We start from the raw sequence: 20,195 nt of genomic DNA on the forward strand, positions 1-20,195 counted from the left end.
ACAGTAAACATCCCTTGATCATTTGCACACCTGAAAACAAATGCTGAGGCTGGTGATGTGCCGTTCTAAGGAAGCATGAGTCTTCACACATTTTAGGCTTTCGCTCCAAATGTGTATTTGCTGGCCATAGTGCTCAATAATCGCAGACCATTTTCACCCCGTTTTCAGCTATTCTGTGTGGTGGGGCAGTAAATATTTGGAGGATTAGTGAAGGTCAAGGTGTGGCTTATACTCTTCAAATTCCATGATAAAACCACCAGGGTCTTCAGCCATTGCAATATTGATGATGATGATGATAATAATTTGGCATTTATATAGCGCTACTGAGCGCTGCTTATTATTACCCACGGTGTGTGGTGCTCATTTATCGACCTCAGAAGGATGAAAGGCTGAGTTTGGCCGCGCCGGGATTCGAACCTGCGTTAGCAGGCTCTGCACCGATGTCAAAGCGAGCGCTCTACTCGCTGTGCCACTTGACCAACTGAAGATGCCGAGTAGGAACCATTCTCTACTATAATTCATTACAATCTAAATTATAATTTGTATAATCATAATTTACAAACCGCACAGACGCCTCATCCAACCAAAGTGGTTTACCTATGCTGCACTGACTGAACTCCTTATAATTTATAGATTTTGTGCTCTGGTATGTACTATTCTAGGATGCAAAACTGCACAACCTGCAACTGTTTGTACCAAAGGAAAATACTTAATTTTCCCACTGCTTTTTTGTGTTTGAAAATCATAGACTAGGTTTGTTGACGTATGCAGGCTGTTTTTTGCAGCTGTAAGGAAGAGTCCCCCGTCCCCCCCCCCCCCCCCCGCCCCAATAACATTTTGAAATGGGCTGACCGGCATCTTCAGCCGGATCTGCAGGAACAAAAAGAGCTGGGAAACTGCTGTTCCATGGAATCCGTCAATCATCTTAAGAGGCCCCAGAGAACATGTACAAACAATTTAAATCTTGGGTGCATTCTTAGTTAAGCCCCCCCCTACCCTTTGAAAACCTGGACATGTATTTCTTAAACAAAATGTTTGTGACCTACTGCAATTGCACACTTTTCTTTTCCATGCAGGCAGACTGCACGCCCCACAAGAATGCTTAGCTGCACTTTGGAAATGAAAAGAAAACTGCAGATGAACTGCATGTAAATGATACATAACACGGCTCATGTTTGCTGATAAAGAAGTGTATCTCAAAACAACTGGACTTTCTCATATGTGTAAAATGATAGCCTGCAACTCTGTTCACGCACAGCGAGTAAACTCACTTATAGTTCAGTGTAGTAGTCTGGTGAGGAGAGGCGAACAACCTTTCCTGTTCGAATGTGATGTCCACAGACCAATCCTTGGTAACAGGGGTGAGACCCACTGGACTGGCCTTCACCCATTCACCAGAGTCCATACAAAGCGGCTTGGCTCTGGCCCGCAACACCACTCGATTGTTTGCCAAGTGTGCTGCAGGACGATTAATGTTTACTTCAACCGGTCAGGATTATTCTGATTAAATGAGGAGGCTCAAGGTAATTCTACCGGTATAGCCCTACTGAAGATTGCCTGTCGCTGCGGTGGCCTGCTCTGCAGAAGCATTCATCTTTTCTCCCCAAAGGTGTTCAGCTGGAAGGTCCCTGGAGCTGAGATTCAAGCACTGCGGTGGAGTGAAACTTAAATCCTGATGCCGTAAGTGACCTCTGCACCCGGAAACCCTCGGCCTGCCTCGACCAGACCAAGCGCAGAAAAACATGTCCCCAACTGAATACGGACCCTCCGTAGTGGTCTCTGGAAAAATCTGAATCGGGGGGGGGGGGGGGGGTGGGAGGAGGTTTGAACAAGTAAACCGGTTTTTTACTCTCTCTATACATCACATGGTAACCTTCGTGAAAAGTATAACTTTGGAACTCGCTTAAGGGCCTAAGGCCCCAGTCCGTCTTGGGTATTGCGGACCTGTTTATGGTTGCTCTCAAGTGTTTCTACTGAACTTTATGCATCCAGCTACTTATCTGTGTTACACTGTTTATGGACTCAAATGCTCGCCATATTCTCCAAAGGGTGACACATATATGTATTTGCTTATAGTCAGTGTGGCAATATTTGCCTAGAGGGGTCATTTTCTTAGTGTGTATTTTAAAGCCTAATAAATTATGGAGTATGGCATGTCTGTCTGGAATTATTGTTGGTGTTCAGTGTGCTCATTGTAGCCCTGGACCACTCTTACAGCCCAGTTGCCTACACCGATTGGGTTTGGCTAGACTTCAGTGTCTTTCCTGTTCTCCATAATAGGCTGGTCTTCCAAAATCCACCCTAGTATTGATTATTGTGCACTTAGACATCAAATTGTGTTCCAAAGTGGCCACAGGGCAAAGGGGAGGGTAACATGGGAACAAAGGCAATTAGCTTAAACTGATGAATAGGGAAGGGGCGGTCCTGTGAGCCTTCAGAACGTGCAAGTGCAGAGAGAGAGAGAACGAAGAGGGAAGGGGTTAAGTGCTTGTTTGGTTGGAAATCCATTGTAACCGCCCGTATAGCCATTGACTTGCATTGTACGTGAAACCCTGAAGATGACAGTAGCTCCCTTACCAGATCAAAGGTGGTGAAGCCTGGATCAGGAGGCCTCCTTTCAGTCGCCTAGGGCTTGGGGACTGTCAGTCTACCCCTCTGTAGCTCGGGCACCCTTTGGGATTTTGTTAGTGACCGTAACGAGAACACCCAGTATAAGTATACAAAAAGTATTGTACCTTTCTGATTAGCTTTTGCCCTATGTATGTGCAGACTATTTCCATGCCCATAATCCTTTTCATATTGCAATCCAGCACTCCCCTTGCAGGGTAATGATAACACTGCAGAATTCAGATGGTGAGCATTTAAGCTGCCTTCCCAAAACGTATGTTGGGGAGAATTTTCATTTCTGTGCCAATTACCTTTAACCTTAGAGACCCCCCAACTCTTTTGCTGGACTCTGGGCTTTTTAACGCCTGAGTGAGTAGCACTTTTTTTTTTTCCACACATGCTTTTTCTGACTAGGATTTATGTGTGTGTTACTGTTTAATGGAGTCTGGTAAACTCCATAGGCATCTGCTTTTTGTATTGGCACACCGCACCTTTTGTGCAGTGCCACTGAGTAGTCCCTTAATGCTTAACTAAGTTTTCTTGGGTAAACTACTGTTTCCAAGAATAGTAAGAGGACTCCGTCTTACTTATTTTCTTTTGTGGCTCCAGCACACACACCACCCTATGTGGAGTGCTGGGGGGGTTACATAGTCACTCCTTTATCCCACTTCCCATGTTACATTCTGTTACACTAACTTGTGGTTTCTTTTTTACTACCTGGTGACATGTATCTGCAAGCTGATTCCTCGGCTGCAGTACAGCACCCAAGGGTGACCATTTTCCCAAAATGACCCTTGCCGTCTTTTTTTTCCCATTATTGTCCATTCTTCTGGGCTTTTACTCTGAGTCCTTTTGTGCAAGTTGCCTTTGGTGGCCTTCAGGTCTGAAGCCCGCCCAGGCTCCGTGTGTCTGTAACGTCAGGAAGTTAGAGAGGGTCCCAACATCCCTGTCATTTATCTCTAGGTGTGCCTGAGTGAAACCAGTTCTGGTTGGCCGGCTGGCTGTTCGTGAGGACAGCCACCCTGCTTTGTGATTGACAGCCTAGGGCTGTGAATGAATGGGAACTTGCGCACAGGTTGAGGATTTTTGGAATAAAGGCAGTCGACCATTGGAAGACAACATCCGACGAAGGCATGAAGACTCCTGCAGCGCCCTCCTGAAGTGCCCAGTGAAGCCCTGCAGACCCCATTTTCGTTTCAACTGGGAAGACCTGTACGGGACAGCTTCCTCCCTGGGACCAACTAGCCATGAGATGAGCTTCATTTTGGCGCAACCCCCAACTTGCTGTGACTTTCCAAGGCTGCAGAATCCCAATGCCTGGGGTCCCCTGACCATCATAGAGTGCATTGTCTTTGGAAGTGCGAATCCGGCCCAAACTTCGTGGGCATCCAGAGAACCCTACAGGAGCAGGAAATCTTCATCCAGCGTCCCCCGGGGGATCAAGTAGCTGTTCATTCTTCTTTGGCGCCAAAACCAAAAAAGGCAGCTGAATCAAGGACAACCCATTGCTGCTGAGGCCCTCTCTCGAGTGTTGCTGCAGAAGCATTCCAGACATCCTCCCTTTTATCACCACGACCAAGGACCAGGAACAAGGGTTTGCCACACTGCAACAGGAAGGCATCCATCTGGAACAAATTTTTCAGTTCAGAGGTACTGTGGGGCTTGAGATACATCTACCTTTTGCCATTTGTGGTGCTTCCTAGCTTGGGGAGTACTATTTTACCCTCTTGAGTTGACCTCAACTCGCTTGCACTGGCCTCCCAGCTTGTGCTTCAAGGTGGTTCCTCTTGAGCTTCTGTGATTTTCTACTGACTTTTTAAAAACCTCTTCCAAGAAGAGACCATCAGAACTTTGAACTAGACATGGGCCTCATTACACGGTAGGCGGTAACCATGGCGCTATTAGCGCCATGGTTGCCGCCGGTATTTTACCATGTCCGCCTTGGTGGATGGCGGAATTACCGCCCTACTCCAAGGTGAGCGGGAGCGGTAATTCCCCATTCACCAAGGCCCTTCCCCATTCACTGCTGTGGCCGCCGGAGCAGTTGCAGCTCTTTTCACCTTCTCCTGCCATGACTTTCACTTGCACTCGCAGTGCGGACACTAATCTAAGGTAAGCCCCACACTTTTGGGCTTAAAGAAGCGGCGAGCGGCGACGCCTGAAACTGGACCTAAATTGTGTTTTGGACTCAGCCTGCATTGGCACTTAGCACCAGTATGTATTTAAATGCATTGGGATCCTACATAATGCTCCGTTTTTCATGTGTAGTCAATTGCCATACTTGTTACTTTGTTGGATTCCGCCATTCCAAGATGGCTGTCTTCAGTGCCTGCACCAGAGTGCTAGGCATGGTGCTGCTGGGGATGTGGGATTGGTTGCTGCCCTTATCATCTGGGCCAATGGGGAGGCCGGCAGCCTTGGCTGGCCCTTCTCACAAGGCCCTGCCTACCGCTGTCCACCGCGGTACGCCGGATCGCCGACCCCCGCAAGTGTCTGTGTGCCCCCTAAACCTCCCGTGAGTGTCTGTGTGCCCCCCCCTAACCCCCGAACCTCCTTTCTACCCCTTACCCCCCCACCCATCGTTTTTCCTTTTCTCCACCTTCTTACACCTCAGCCCACTATCTTTCTCGCTCCTCTTACTCCCCCCCCCCCCCCCACTTAGCACTTACTCTGATCATTGTTCCCCACCCCAGACTTTGATATCAGCTTGTCTGTCTCCCCTCCTTGTCTTCTCCTTCCTCCCCCTCCCCATCTCTATTAATTTGTCGCTGACAAATTTGCATCGTAGCGTGTCTGTTATTCCCTTTCTCCCCTCTTATCCACCCCGCCTCCCACTCCTCCTCTTGTTCACCTCCTGCACTACATCAATTGCCGTCAGGCATAGTAATGTTACTGCTTGTTTTGTCCTCCTTCCTTTTCCTTTCCCTCTTGCCTTATTTGTCTATGCACTTGCACTATCAGAAATGTTGTCAGGCCTATTACGATAGTTATTTTTCACATTCTGTATTGTTTCAAGGTCTTTTATTGAATGTTACTCTATTTTTCTTATGTTCCCTCCCACCTTGAAGCGCTTTGAAACACACTGTGTATAGGCGCTATATAAATAAACAATCAATATCAATTCCCATTTTTGCCCCATAGGGCATAATGGTAATGGGGAAGGCGCTAATTACGGTACCGCAAATTGCGGTACCGTAATTCGCACCAAGGTTCCTTTGCGGGTTCGTTTTTTAACGCCTGCTAAAAGCAGGCGTTAAAGTACCAACCCACAAAGGGACCTCGTAATAAGGCGGTAAGGGTTAACGGTCACCGGTACCCTTACCGGTGACCGTTAACCCTTACCGCCTACCGTGTAATGAGGCCCTTTGACTTTGGCTGTCCTGGCTCCCTAAAGGCCCCCTTCTGAACCTATTGGCATTGGCAGTGCGTGGTTCCTTACAAGTTTTAAAAGTTGAACACTATTATTGCTGGGATAAAAGACTGCCTACATCCCTTTGGAAGAATCTAACTGTTTTTCAAAGTACAAAGTATGTTCTGATCTGACTAACTTTTCCCTCATTATAACTCTATTGCAATGGTGATCACAAATAATTGTTCTTTCTAAGCTCAAATGACATCACTCAATATGCTGGAATAGGTATAACATATGAAAAGTTACTCACCTGCATTATTGCTCTTGTTGAAATTGAATCCTAACTTTGGGGATTAATGTTACTATTAGTTGCTGTGTTTTAAAGATTGTCTATCCTTGTGTGTACATATGAATACATATTTATACTATAAAGTTTTTGGTGTTCACTTGGATGCCTGTATTTACTAATTTCATTGTGCAGCTCACATTACCCCTCTTAGGATAAGCCTGGCTGCTCAGTCACACTACTAACCTATGCAGTACAGGCCTCAAATTAAAAGGTGGGTTACCTAATACCAAGAGAAGTCTTGTAAAGTGCCCCACAAGTTGGACTCTACAAATCAAATTCTTACCTAACAGTTTACATGGCAAATGAATAAAACCACACTATCGTAGTTGGGGTAATCTGGTTGTGCTAGAGCAGAATATCAAGACTAGCTCGTATAATGTAGCTTTCTTAACAGAAAAAGCATATGGCAGGTAACCACTCTGGCTTGTGCATCATTAGTGCTTGAGAAGGTGGTCATTGTCTGTGCGCTGCTAATGGTCTTCCGTGCGGTGCACAGAGGGAAGCTGTGCATGCAGACATCATGGAGGGTCAATAGATCCTGATATTTGGTGTCTTGCCGAAAGCCCTTTTAATGTTTTGTATAATTACTGCCTAGCTCTTTTACATTGCCTAGTACTTCATGTTGATTGTCTGTAATACCATGATAGTGTGTATTTTTCAATGTATCTGCATTTTTCTCTTGCGTAATCTTTTGTTCCTAACTGCACTTAGCTGCCAGGCAACCCCCTCCTAAAATTGAAGCCTGACTGCTCTGCTAATTTTAACAATTGATTGTGTTTTGGTCCATCTTTGTAGACGCCCCGTTTTCCCTCCTCTTTGGTTTGATTTCCTCACACCCCTCACCAAAGAACCTGCCAGTAGCCATCCGAGTTCCATTGCCCACAATATGCCCAGGAGAATGTGTAGACAAAAATATACATACTGTTTGTTTAGTGTATTTTAAAGGATGGGCCATGAGAAGCTGAACTACTAGTGCCGGGAAAAGAGATCAATGTTTGCGGCATTGAGCAGAGGACTAGGTGGTAACCTACCTCAGGTGTGGAAGAGGCGGAGGCGTTGAGTATTGGAGAGGAAGGACATGCACAGTTGGCTCTCCCCTGATTTCCCCCCCCCCCCCCCTCCGATCACTTGGTTCTCGTTTGTTTTACTGAGCATCTGGAAGAGATTTTCATATGCTGAATTGATATGATTAAAACAAATCTTTAACTTTCCATCAAAAAGTAAAATACACACCATTTAAATAAATAAATAAAAGTAAGGGAGAACGTAGTGAATGGGTATATGTAAAACAATAAATAAAAGCCTAAACCAGCTTTTATGATTGTGTAATATATTCCTCCCCCCTTTTTTACCCGCTATCTAATGAATTCACAGATCATCTGATCTGCACCATGGCTGGGAGCGACTGCGTCGGAGGCATGTTTGTATACTTCGCAATGTGCTAAACTGCCTCTGGGCTCAGCGATCTGCAACTGTTTTGTTTTACCTGCACTCTTCCCCACATCAGTAAGGGAACCGTGGTATTTTTTCGGGCGCAATCTTTGGTCTTGGAGACTGATTTGGAAGGATGGGTGTGGCACCAGACTGGATGTGGGCAACCTAATCGGACCGGTTTCCTGACTGCTGGATCCCTCACTCGTGTGTTTGCAGGTTGCTGCCACCATAGCTATGCTGCAGAGCACCATTCATGCACTCTTGCTATTGTGCAGCACTCCCCTCTGATAAAAGGCAGGCAAGGGGCCGCTGGCTCCTTGAAGCAGGCCTTGTGTCTAGAAATCTGCAGTGAGAAAATCTGGGAAGTATAAAAGCATCCTTTAGAATTCATGGAAACCACTTTCTGCTCAGAAAAGTGTCCAATGCCTTCCTGTGCTGAGGTGACAGGCAACCCAGATATAAGCACCAGGATTCGAGCAAAGACTGGGAAAATAAATCTAATTGGCGGCAATGTTTCTCACCTGACGCGTAAGTGCATAGATCTCACCATCGCCAGGTATTTGCAGACTGACTTGGCGTTCTTCTGCTTCTTGTCAAAGTAAATAATTAAACTGATAGGGTAGCATTTCAGAAGCTTTAGATTACTAAATGCGCTTAGAGAACCCTAACTGTACTTACTGAAGGTTTTTCCGTGAAATTGTGGTGCTTTGATGATCCACCGAAGCACTTGTAGAGCAGCAGGAATCTTTAATGAACAGGAGCTGGGACATAGTTGGCTTTTACCTGAAGCCTAAGGCAGCTTGAACTAAAATACCACCTGGGCTTCCTTTTGACTTGCAAGGAGAAATGTTCTAAAAACCTGTCGTGTGAAATTAAATCTGTTTGCCGATGGGGAAATCGGATACATGGCCCTCTTAATCGACTTTTAAGAGAGCCCTCTGATTTCAATGTACTGAAACACATGATTCATTTATGAATGTCAAAAGCAAACCATTTTGTTTCGTTGTGCACTACCACCTTAGAAATCGAGACCGTTTTCAAAAGGATAATTCGTCATTAATTCTTCTTTTTCTCATTGTAGAAATGTTTCATGGCTTGCATGTCGCGTGGGAGCATGCATGGTGATGCACCATGTGCCATCAACATGATGGATATCACGCTTGGTGCTACCCAGAGTGATATCCATGTAGATGCACAAAGCCACTATAAGCCATTTTTCCTTTCTTCCTGAACTACGGATAATCAAATACAGTGGGGACAATTTTTGTAGACTACCCCTGGCAGCGCTGTAATTAGGGGTAGCCCCTACTTGCTGATGTGCCAGCAGCTCCTGTGGTCCTCCACTGGAAAGCTTTTTCACCTCTTCATTTTTTGTCCCTGAATTAGCTCGCGACCAGGTACTGAGCAGTGTACAGGAATGGCTTTGCGTTCTGTGTCTGTAGTGACACACATACTCTGCCTAGTGCAGAAAGGGAGTGGCCTGTGGTCATGCCCCAACTGTGCAGATGTTCTGTTTCCAAAGGAGGTCACTCCACCTGGTTATGACTGGGAACATTATTGGCTTAAAATGTTTCTGTCTAAAAGGGATCCTGGTCATTGGGCATCTTCTACCCACCACGTCTGGTTCCTTCCCCTTTTCTTCTCTGCAGTTCCTACTCTTCAGATAGTCCTGGGCGTGTGAGATGTTGTGACAATCCCCATTTGTGAATCTTGGTGGGCTTCTATATCTTGTTGGAATATGTGTGTGATCTACCCACCAGCATCCTCTCACCGCTGCATCTGTCGTTTCCAGGTTGATGCACACAACATAGTTCCATGCTGGGCAGATGGTCCTGGGTGTGTGAGATGTTGTGACAATCCCCATTTGTGAACCTTGGTGGGCTTCTATATCTTGTTGGAATATATGTGTGTGATCTACCCACCAGCATCCTCTCACCGCTGCATCTGTCGTTTCCAGGTTGATGCACACAACATAGTTCCATGCTGGGCAGATGGTCCTGGGCGTGTGAGATGTTGTGGCAATCCCCATTTGTGAATCTTGGTGGGTTTCTATATCTTGTTGGAATATGTGTGTGATCTACCCACCAGCATCCTCTCACCGCTGCATCTGTCGTTTCCAGGTTGATGCACACAACATAGTTCCATGCTGGGCAGATGGTCCTGGGCGTGTGAGATGTTGTGGCAATCCCCATTTGTGAACCTTGGTGGGCTTCTATATCTTGTTGGAATATGTGTGTGATCTACCCACCAGCATCCTCTCACCGCTGCATCTGTCGTTTCCAGGTTGATGCACACAACATAGTTCCATGCTGGGCAGATGGTCCTGGGCGTGTGAGATGTTGTGACAATCCCCATTTGTGAACCTTGGTGGGCTTCTATATCTTGTTGGAATATATGTGTGTGTGATCTACCCACCAGCATCCTCTCACCGCTGCATCTGTCGTTTCCAGGTTGATGCACACAACATAGTTCCATGCTGGGCAGATGGTCCTGGGCGTGTGAGATGTTGTGACAATCCCCATTTGTGAACCTTGGTGGGCTTCTATATCTTGTTGGAATATATGTGTGTGTGATCTACCCACCAGCATCCTCTCACCGCTGCATCTGTCGTTTCCAGGTTGATGCACACAACATAGTTCCATGCTGGGCAGATGGTCCTGGGCGTGTGAGATGTTGTGGCAATCCCCATTTGTGAACCTTGGTGGGCTTCTGTATCTTGTTGGAATATGTGTGTGATCTACCCACCAGCATCCTCTCACCGCTGCATCTGTCCTTTCCAGGTTGATGCACACAACATAGTTCCATGCTGGGCAGATGGTCCTGGGCGTGTGAGATGTTGTGGCAATCCCCATTTGTGAACCTTGGTGGGCTTCTGTATCTTGTTGGAATATGTGTGTGATCTACCCACCAGCATCCTCTCACCGCTGCATCTGTCGTTTCCAGGTTGATGCACACAACATAGTTCCATGCTGGGTGGCCTCCGTCAAACAGGAATACGGCGCCCGGACGATTAGGAACAAGATCCATGATAAAGTCTCAGAATTTCTGACGGAATTCCCCCCGGTGCTGGTGCACCCTCACGAAAGCAAGTTCCAGGGAGAGGTAAGGCATCAGCCTTGGGGCACAATTGATGGCGGATAGAAGGTGTACCTCTTAATAGTGATAATGATTTGTTATTTATATTGCACTTGTGCCAAAGCGCTGCACATGGAACATTTACATACAGTTATCATCCAATGAGGTTGATACTCTCATATCGATCTTGGAAGGATGAAATGCTGGGTTGGCTTTGCTGGAATTCGGACCTCCGGTCTGCAGATCGCACACAGTTGGCAGCAGCAAGCGTTCAACTCGCTGAGCTGTCTCGACAGCATATTGTTACTCCTGGTTAATTGTAATGATTTTCCTAGCATCATTTCTAGCAATGAGACGAAGGGGTTGGGTGGCGCTGGAATGTCTAGTATGCCATTTGGATATTTGTGTTGAATTATGAGCACATTTCAAGAATTTCTAAACCATGTTGGCCAGTCGTGGGAACGCCCACATAACTGACTTTGATAGATGCATATAGTACTTGGGGGAGGGGGAGGACACATTGGTCATAGAGAACGGGCCAAAGGGTTCTGTTTCCAGCATTTCAGCTGGGAGCAGTACAGGCTGGTTTACAGGTGACCTGGGCAGAAAGGTGCCCTCTCCAAGTTTGTGGTGGGGCTTTGCCAGTGTCTTGGCAGTGACTTCATGTTTTTGAGACTTTACTTTTGTTACCTGTGAATGCCTCCCCCTTGGCCAGTGTATCTATAGCCTAATTCTCTCCTGTTGATATGCATTCAAGCTGAAAATCCGTCAGTTTGAGCTGCAACTACTGTTCAAAGATCTGTGAAAGCTTTCTTTGAGTCTGCTATGAATGCTTTCTACTCAATGACTTTATCCTTCTCTGTTTCTGTCCAAATGGAACTTTTCAGCCAATCGACTGGGATGCGTGCATCGCCAACCTGCAGGTGGACCGAACCGTTGGCGAAGTGGACTGGGCAAAGCCTGGCACCAAAGCTGGAATGGGGGTGCTGAAGTCTTTTATAGCAGAGAGACTGAAGTTCTTTGGTACTGACCGAAACAACCCAAACAAGAATGCGCTGAGCAACCTCTCCCCATGGTTTCACTTTGGTGAGCGTTCATTCCTTCTATTCTGTTTAATTCTTTCTTGGCTTCTCACAACTCCAGTTAGGCTGCTTTAGCGTTCGTATCTTATCCATATGACTGGACGAGTTTCCCCACTCATCTACTGTTGCCCCAGTGGCCTCCTCAGTACTTTCGTGTATGCAGGGGGGAACCTTGCAGGGCTTAGCAGTCGCTCGGGTAATCAACTTTGTTGTCTGGCTTCTGTCTTTGGTTTCGCTGGTGTTCCGTTCTCGGCTTCCCTGCAGGCTGCTGTGGTCTATGCAGTTGGAAGCTGTTAACGCTTCCTGGTTATGATGATCTTGGTGTCGGGTATCTGTATGAAAGGGCGGTAATAAACACTGAATGGTAGAATTGTTCCAATTTCGGCTGTACCAAAATTGCATACACCAGAACATTTTGCCGAATTCTACCACACCAAGACTTTATAGCGAACAAGGAAAGCGGGGGTGTCCCCAGCACCCTTGTTCTCTGTAATGGCATTGGGGGTTGCAGGGGTGTCCCACGCTCCCTAAGGAACAAAGTTGAAAAACAAAAAAAAAAAAAAACTGACCCTGCGGCGCCGGTTCTTATCCACAGAAGTGAAGGGAACTGGCATCGCAGGGAGTCGGCAGCACACAACGAGGTGTGCTGGCCACAGATAAGTAAGGGGGTGGGGAGGATCGGGTTGCCAGTAATTTCAGCAGGAGAAAAAAAATCATTTTCGTTAAAATAACTCCTTTTGTTCTGGACATTTACAACCATGGCGCTGTTAGCCGGGTGTCTTGCCACCACAACCGTATCGTGGTGAGCGTCCCAACCGTGCACAGGATTTCTCTTCTCCTTCTGCCAACAGCTTCCCCGTTATTGGACTCGCCTACACTCCAGCGTATAGACCTATTTTCCTTTTGATGACTGGTTCGCTTCAGCATTGTCTGCAGCCAAATATAAGGAGTACACATTATTCTTCATAGCAGGCATCCCATATATGCTGATATGATGCTTGGTCTAGGTAGTTCCTCATGGGAATGAAAGTCCTTGTCCCTTAAGGGGGAGTCTTTGCCGGAGAGGTTCCACTTGTCCAGACCCCTAGCGCAGGATTTTGCGCAGTGGGTTCACCTCCCTAGCCTCAATGGGGCTGGCTCTACCTTTGAGTGTGGAGGGACGAATACCCTTCCTTTGTCAGTTCCCATGTCCCATATGTGCCCTCGGGGGGATTCCATCACCCTACACTGGTTCTAGGGAGCAGGCTGGTGGCAGCTTCAATTTAGTTTGAGCCTAACCAGGGTGTAAGTCATTTTATTGCTTTTGGTAGCCCAATGCACTTTTTGTTTAACCATTGAGGTACCCAAGCATTTTAGAATTCCTTCTTTCACCCATTTAATATTTTAAGGCTTCCTTTTTTCTAGGGAACCACAAGGTAGGCCTACAACTGGCTGTTGTGCACATTTGAGCTCTTTGTGACCACACATGGCAACCTCCATTTTGTTTTCTACGGGTTTAGACCAGTGCATATCCCTGAGCTGTTCCTCTTGCATCATTGGTTGACCACCTGACCCCTTTATGCCAAGCCCCTTGTTGTGATTAGTGGGCAGGCCTTAGTCTGCCCCTTTGCCATGGGCACTTTAGAGGAAGCCCAGTCCCTCCTGGCTCTCTTGTTTGGAAATTTCCAAAGAAGCAGGGTAACTTACCTGCTGGGTGATTTCCCATCGTTGATGCATGTTAAGGGCCGTCATCTGGCTGCCCTTACAGGATGCAGTGGTCTGGGCATATAGCTGGTTTGACATTTTCTGCTGCTAGAATTCTACCCGGACCTCCTGCATCTTCCTGCTAATGCCACCTGTGTGTTGAGTTAGGCCTTCTGTGCTGGGAAAGTCTACTGGTGGTCTTACTGCCACGTTCTCCCGCCTTGTTACTGTCTCTGAAGGGATAGTGGGACATTCCTACCCTGCCATATCTGCTTCCTGGGAAAACCCATCAGTTATCCCCCTTCTGGGATAATATTCTAAACAGTGCTGTCTTCCTCTCTGGCTTTTTTATGTCAGGCTTGAGAGGCCCAGATGTGGGAAGGCCATGTGGTGGTGTTGGTGTCACGGTCTTCATTGGCCCACGGTTCAAGTCTCTCTGAGATGGATCATTGTAAACCGTGTTAGGGAGAATTCTCATAAATGTGCTAATTTCCTCCACCTTAGAGACCCCCAGCAACTTTGCTGGATTTTGAGGACTTGATTTTTTTTCCTGGAAAGAGTGTCAGCCTTTTTTCCCCCCCACTTCTGATGTATGTTTTACTCTTGTGTTCTTTGATTATGGAGTTTTAAGATGATTCCATAGGAATCTTTTCATGTGTGTTACACAGCACCCTCAGTGCAGTGACACAGGGATGTCTTTTTAGACTTCCAAAAGGTTTAAATACCTTGTCTGGGATAAACTACTGTTTTCCAGAGAATGTAAAGTGAAATTGACTTGACTAGTCTTTCCAAATTCCTAGACCCAGCACACACAATCTTACAATGGAGTGCTGGAGGGGTTACATAGTATCCCCTGTGTCTAAATACTCATGTAGAAGTCAAATGCTCCCCTTTCCTATTGAAAAGGCTGGTGGAAGTGGTTTTACAACAAACTACCATGATTTTTCACGACCACGAACACCGGTAGCTAAAAATCACGGGAGTCACGTTTTTCAAGACGGCGCCTTAAACCCCTTTGTTTAAACGGGTCCTGGTCTTCTTTTTTCGCCGTTTCCTTTTGGAAAGGTCCTTCTAGTGTTTGTCTCTGCGCGCCAAACCAGGTTTGGTCCATTGCTATGCCTTTGGCGGGTTTCAGGACGGAAGACCGCCTCTGGCGTCTGAATGACTGGGGTGGGCAGGAAGTGAGGGAGGTGCCCGAAACTCCGTGTTTAGTCTCCTAGGAGACCCAAATGCACTCTGGCGTGATTGGCTGGCTGACTGTCCGGCATAGACAGCCACCCTGCTGGGTGAGTGACAGCTAGGCTGGAATGAAAGGAAGAAAACTCTTTAAAAGGCGAGTCTCTTGGACTGGAAAGCAGAGACGACCACTGGAACGAAAGAACCGAAGAAGAGCTGGAAGAGGACGGCTGCTGCAACTCCTGGACCGTTGGTTTACCCGGTGAAGCCCTGCTGCAGGTCCGACAGACGCCTCTTCAAGGCGACTTCTTCCTTTGAGTTGGTGGGACCAATCAACTCGTAAGCCACCTGGATACCATTCTCAAGGCTGGTTAGGATTAACCAGGGAGAGGGATACCAGCTTGTGTGCTTGAATCTACAGCTACTGGAACTGAAGTGACTCCATCTTGTTTGCTTTTTCGACTGTGCAGTGCAGGAGTCCTCCCTCTTGTCCCCACGACTGAGGCCCAGGAACAGTGAGATCTGCAGGACCTGCCAGGAACCAACGTCTTCAGTTACATTTTGTTCTTCATACTAAGCTACTGTGCCAACCCGATTGAGAACGCCACTCTTGCGGTGAAAGTTTGTGAAACTTTCCCAACTTACAGGCCTAATCAGCTTGTGACCCGACATATGATTCCTTTTCGCCTAAACTACTTCTGAGAACTTTGGCAAAGAGTTGACTGTTTGATGCCAGAACTGCTCTTTACTCTCCAGAACACTAGCCCATTGACTTTGGCCTGGCCGATTGACTTGAATTGAACTCTTCTGGTGAACCGAAACTATTTGCACTGTCTAACAAGTATATGTGATCTATTCTACTTACCTTGTCCCTTTTGTTCACTTCTAAGTAACTGAACTGCCATTTGGCTCCTATTTCAGGGGAGCTCAAACTGTCTCACAATCTTTGTATTGAAGTGTACTGGTATATAATATTAAGTTGTCTCCTTATAGTGAAATGTTTTCTAAATGATTGTGTAATAAATTAATCAGCGTTTTACCAAGAAACCTTGAGTATAAGTTTCTACTTGAACCACTGTGATTGAAAGACCTCTGTGTAATTACTTGTACTGCTCACATTCACTCTTGAGATAAGCCTGTCTGCTCAGCTCGCAACCAAAAACTATGTGGTACAGACTTATACCAAAGGTTGGTTTGGCTAACACCTGTAATCCTAATTGTGTGTAGTGGTCCCATAGGGTACTGCATGCAATTCTGCCTAACAAACGGCACCTAAAGAGGCTCTGTAATTCTGAAGAGGCTCTGTAATTCTGGGGTTGTTTCACCTTTCTGTCGTTCTCTACACCAACACTGTGGGCACCTACCGTTGGGTCCTGAGGTGGACACTTTTTCGCTATACCCGCCCTCGTGGCTCCCACTGGTCTGAGGGTAAGACTTTTCGGGATGCAAGTCAATGCTGCATCTCCTATTGGAGGTCCTTCTTGCTGCATCTTCTGGGATTTCTTCATTGGGGGGTCTCCTCTGGTCTTCGCTGGAGTCGTTTGCTGTTGAATCTGCACCTGTAGTGTATAGTGGAGACATGTCTTCGTTTTCTGCAAACACACAGACAGCCTACTGACTTTGTCCCATTATTTCCTGTTGAACATTCTACTCACTCTTGCACTCTCCTATGCACTCTCCTAAAGTTACTTCGGGAGTATATACCTGCCCCAGGACATTTTCTGTACCCAGCAAGGAATCCTGGAGTTCTGGACCAAGTACTGAGTTTTTAGCATTTAACTGTGATTTTTGTTGTGTTAATTGTAGACCATGCATCTACAATTAGAACAATGTAGAACATTGTTGGAGTTTTTCTTAAGTCCACCTGTGGTAGGACTTTATAAAACTGTCCCTTTGGTGTACAGGGCTCCAACTTCTAGTACAAACCTGTACCACTCAAGGCTTTGCTAGAGTGGTAGGGTAGCCAGGCTTATCAGGTACTAGAGATTTTTTACTGTTTAGAATTTGGTCCTCCTCCTGCCCCCCACCATCACTATGTTGTGGGCCTACGCTGAAGTATAGGTTAGGAGAGTCCTCAACGACGTTTAATGTCTTTATAATATGCTGCTATATGCAACTTCTTATTTTGAAGGGGTAGTTGTGTAAATGATATATTTTTCAGTACTTAAGTGTGGGGTAATTTCGAAGGATAAGTGTGTGGACTAATTGTACCTATGTTTCGTGTCCGCCTGCTACCCCTTCCTGAGAGTTAAGCGTGATAGCTCTGCTGTTCTACCTACCTTTAAGAGGTGTGGCTTTCTTTTTGTCTGGGTGCTTTTGCCCCGCCCTAGGCTTGTTGTGCAAAATCTGCTTTAACAGTATTCTGTATGTACCAAGTTGGTCCTTTGCATCGGTAGGTGAGGAGCTTATTTCAAAGGAAGTTGGGCAATTGCTAATTTTTATTTTCAAAAATCCTTCCTAGGTCAGGTGTCGGTCCAGCGTGCCATCCTAGAAGTTCGGAAGTATCGCAGCAGGTTCAAGGAATCTGTGGAAGGCTTCATCGAAGAAGCAATGGTGCGGAGGGAACTGGCTGACAACTTCTGTTTCTACAACAAGAAATATGACACAGTAGAAGGTAATCATTTCTTTTGTTATAAAATGGAAAGGTTGATTTAAGCAGCTAATTCAATAAAAAATAAATAAATGCTCATGTGCTTGACACGGGCAGGTGTTGAGATGAATTCTCAGAATCCGGCCTGTGGACCGGACCGAGAGACCACGCTATTCTTGTGAACCAGGAAAGACCATAATGTCTAGCCAAGCTGTATCTGGGTAGTGTGACTACAGCAAGGCTTAGACTTGGGGAAAGTGTGAGTGGAGTGGTGAAGGGTTCAGAGAAGCACACACTGAACACTCTTCACACAAGTTAGGCAGAATGTGTAAAATAAAATGCAATTATTTATTTAGTCCTTATACAGTCACAGTTGATATCAACCTCGCCTCCTGGTGCTCTGCCGAATCATATGCTTACTTTTGAATACCACGTGTGCTTAGTTACCTGTACCATACCCCAGAATCAGGTTAGTGTCCCTCCATCATCCAGGGTCCTCGGGTCACCCTCCCTGCTTCTTCTTTGTTGTTGCAAGAGTTTTGCTGTCCACGGAAACTGCTCCTTTTAAAAAAAAAACTGGAGGCCTTTCCATAGTCTTTGGCCTATGGATGAACATGGAGTTTTTAAGCCTTTGCTAAACCTCAACTTGTGCGGACTCGGGAAGCTGCAACGCATGGCTCAGTTTTGAACTGAAGGTAAACTTCAGCAATGACTATTGGGTGCCACTGTGGTAGGTTCGATCACTAGAAACATTGTCCGTTCTGCTTTCCTAGAACTGCAGAGCTTTCCTTTTGCGTTTAGAGTGGACTAACATTTTGTAGTTTGAAAAATCTTAGACTTGTTTTTGGCTCAAGGACTGAGCCCATAAACATTTGAGTCAATCAAGCTGTCAATCAGATTCACTCAAATGTTGAATGGCAGTCCGAAACACTGTAACTATAACCCTATTCTTATGTTAGAACTGCATGTTCATTGCTGCATTTGTTTTTAATATATAGTATAGTTGTAAAGTGTGTAGTTTTACAAATACAATTGTGTAGACCTTTCCTTATTTTGTTTGTTGTCTGCTGTACCCTTTTAACCATTCCACGTCCATCGTAGAGTTTCACCCTCCTGCTGTGTCTGATTCCAGAGTGCCTTTTGGCCGGAATACATGATGGTTGTTTGTTCAGGATGCTTTGATTTGGTCTGGACAGGCTGCCACACTGGTTTCATTTTGTGGTTTTGTAAATGAATAGCTAGGTTTTCTGAAGGCTAGGTGATCTATGCTTGGACATCTCTGTTTAGCGCTTGGTTGATAGCAACAAAAAGGAAGATCCTCTGACTTTTCAGATCAAAACCTGGCACTGTGGCTCTGCAATTTGATGCCCTGGTCGGCTTGCAGTGGATACATTTTCTCATGGTGGATTCTGGGCTCTTGCCGTGGATGGAGGGGTGGGCAATAGAGGGTTTTCATTTGTATACGCCACGTGACTGGGAGCTGTTGGAAGGGCAAAGCTGATGTATTCCCATTTTTGGTATCTCAGAAGTTTAGCTGCTCTAATTTGGACTCCTTCATGCCGGTTCACGAAATATTCCTAAAGTCCCTGATAAAGGCTGTTTGTTCTGGATGGCGCTAGTACAATGGCTGCCTTGGTTTTGCGTGGGAATGTCTGTTAGTACATGATGCTCTCCAGTCGTTCAGATTTGCCAGAACTAACTTATGATGGGGTCTACCTGAGGTTAGAGTATCGTCCATGAATAGTCAGTTTTATTTGTAGTATGTGTGGGCAGGTTCTCGTTTCTAATTAATGGACTTCACCTACAGGCTCTGAGTCAGGGAACGGGTTACTGATCCATAATTCTGTCTCGAGCCATTGCAGCACAGCATCATTGCCACCATTTAGGAGGTGCTAATAGAGCCGTCTTGCCTGCTCGGGGAAAACATTGCATTCCATCATGATTTAAATGTCTCTGGTCTGGGATGTTGGCTGAAACTCATTTAAAAAATGTATTTTCGTTTAGGATCTTGTACATGGTTTGAGTTGTCGCTGTATACGTCTTTGATGGGCGCTCATTAATGGTTCCCCATATTGTTGGATCGAGTCCCTTTTTGCCCCTTGCATTTGTTGCCCTTTTCCCCTATCATATACCATCCAGCTTTCCATGGGGATGCAAGTGTCTCTACTGAAAGGACCACTGCCTAAATGTGCTTTGACCTTGAGCTCAGAAAGAGCTCTGGCAGGGTGCGCCTGTGTGCTGGGGAGATGACCTGTCTGTTAGGTAAGATTTTGTAAAGTCCAACTGGTGTGGGACTTCACAATACTTATCTCTTGGAAAAAGGCATCCACCTCTTAATATAGGCCTGTTCTACACAAGTTGGTAGAGTGACTGATCAGCCAGGCTCATTTTAGGAGGGGTAATGTGAGCCGTGGAGTAGTACAATGAAATCAGCAAACGCAAGGCACCAAGTAAACACTTGCACACAGATATTTATTTATATTTACACATGTCAAATTAAGCATTCTTTAAAGAAAAGTAGCAACTAATAGTAACATTCAATGGAAGATAAAATTCATTTAAACAAGAACCAATAATGCAGGTGAGTAATATCTTTCTATGCTAAACGTGTTCTAGCACACGGAGTGACATCAATCAAGGTCCATATTGGCACTTATTTTTGTTCACCATTACAAAATTGTGTTTGGGAGGGAAAATGGTTAGAGTTTAAGTACAACACACTTTCAACTGGTTCAATAGATAGTTTCTCCCCAGAGGGATGTAGGCAGTCTTTTATCCCAGCAATAATAGTGTCGACAATTAAAACCTGCCAGGCAACACGCACTGCCAAAGCCAATAGGGTTAAAA

The 20,195-nt window shown here is 45.9% G+C and overlaps 1 protein-coding gene across 4 annotated transcripts in view; it reads left to right on the plus strand.

The window, feature by feature from the left end:
* LOC138491158 (deoxyribodipyrimidine photo-lyase-like) overlaps nt 1-20,195 on the plus strand; it is a 64,278-nt gene that overhangs the window by 24,363 nt on the left and 19,720 nt on the right. For all 4 annotated transcript variants that reach the window (XM_069617523.1, XM_069617522.1, XM_069617521.1 and 1 more), the window contains exons 5-7: nt 10,686-10,844; nt 11,705-11,903; nt 17,220-17,372. In XM_069617523.1, coding sequence (XP_069473624.1) covers nt 10,686-10,844; nt 11,705-11,903; nt 17,220-17,372 — 511 coding nt within the window. The remainder of the gene's footprint in view (nt 1-10,685; nt 10,845-11,704; nt 11,904-17,219; nt 17,373-20,195) is intronic.

The sequence above is a fragment of the Ambystoma mexicanum genome, chromosome 10 (genome assembly GCF_040938575.1).
Source record: "Ambystoma mexicanum isolate Mex_15411 chromosome 10, UKY_AmexF1_1, whole genome shotgun sequence".
Lineage (NCBI taxonomy): Eukaryota > Metazoa > Chordata > Amphibia > Caudata > Ambystomatidae > Ambystoma > Ambystoma mexicanum.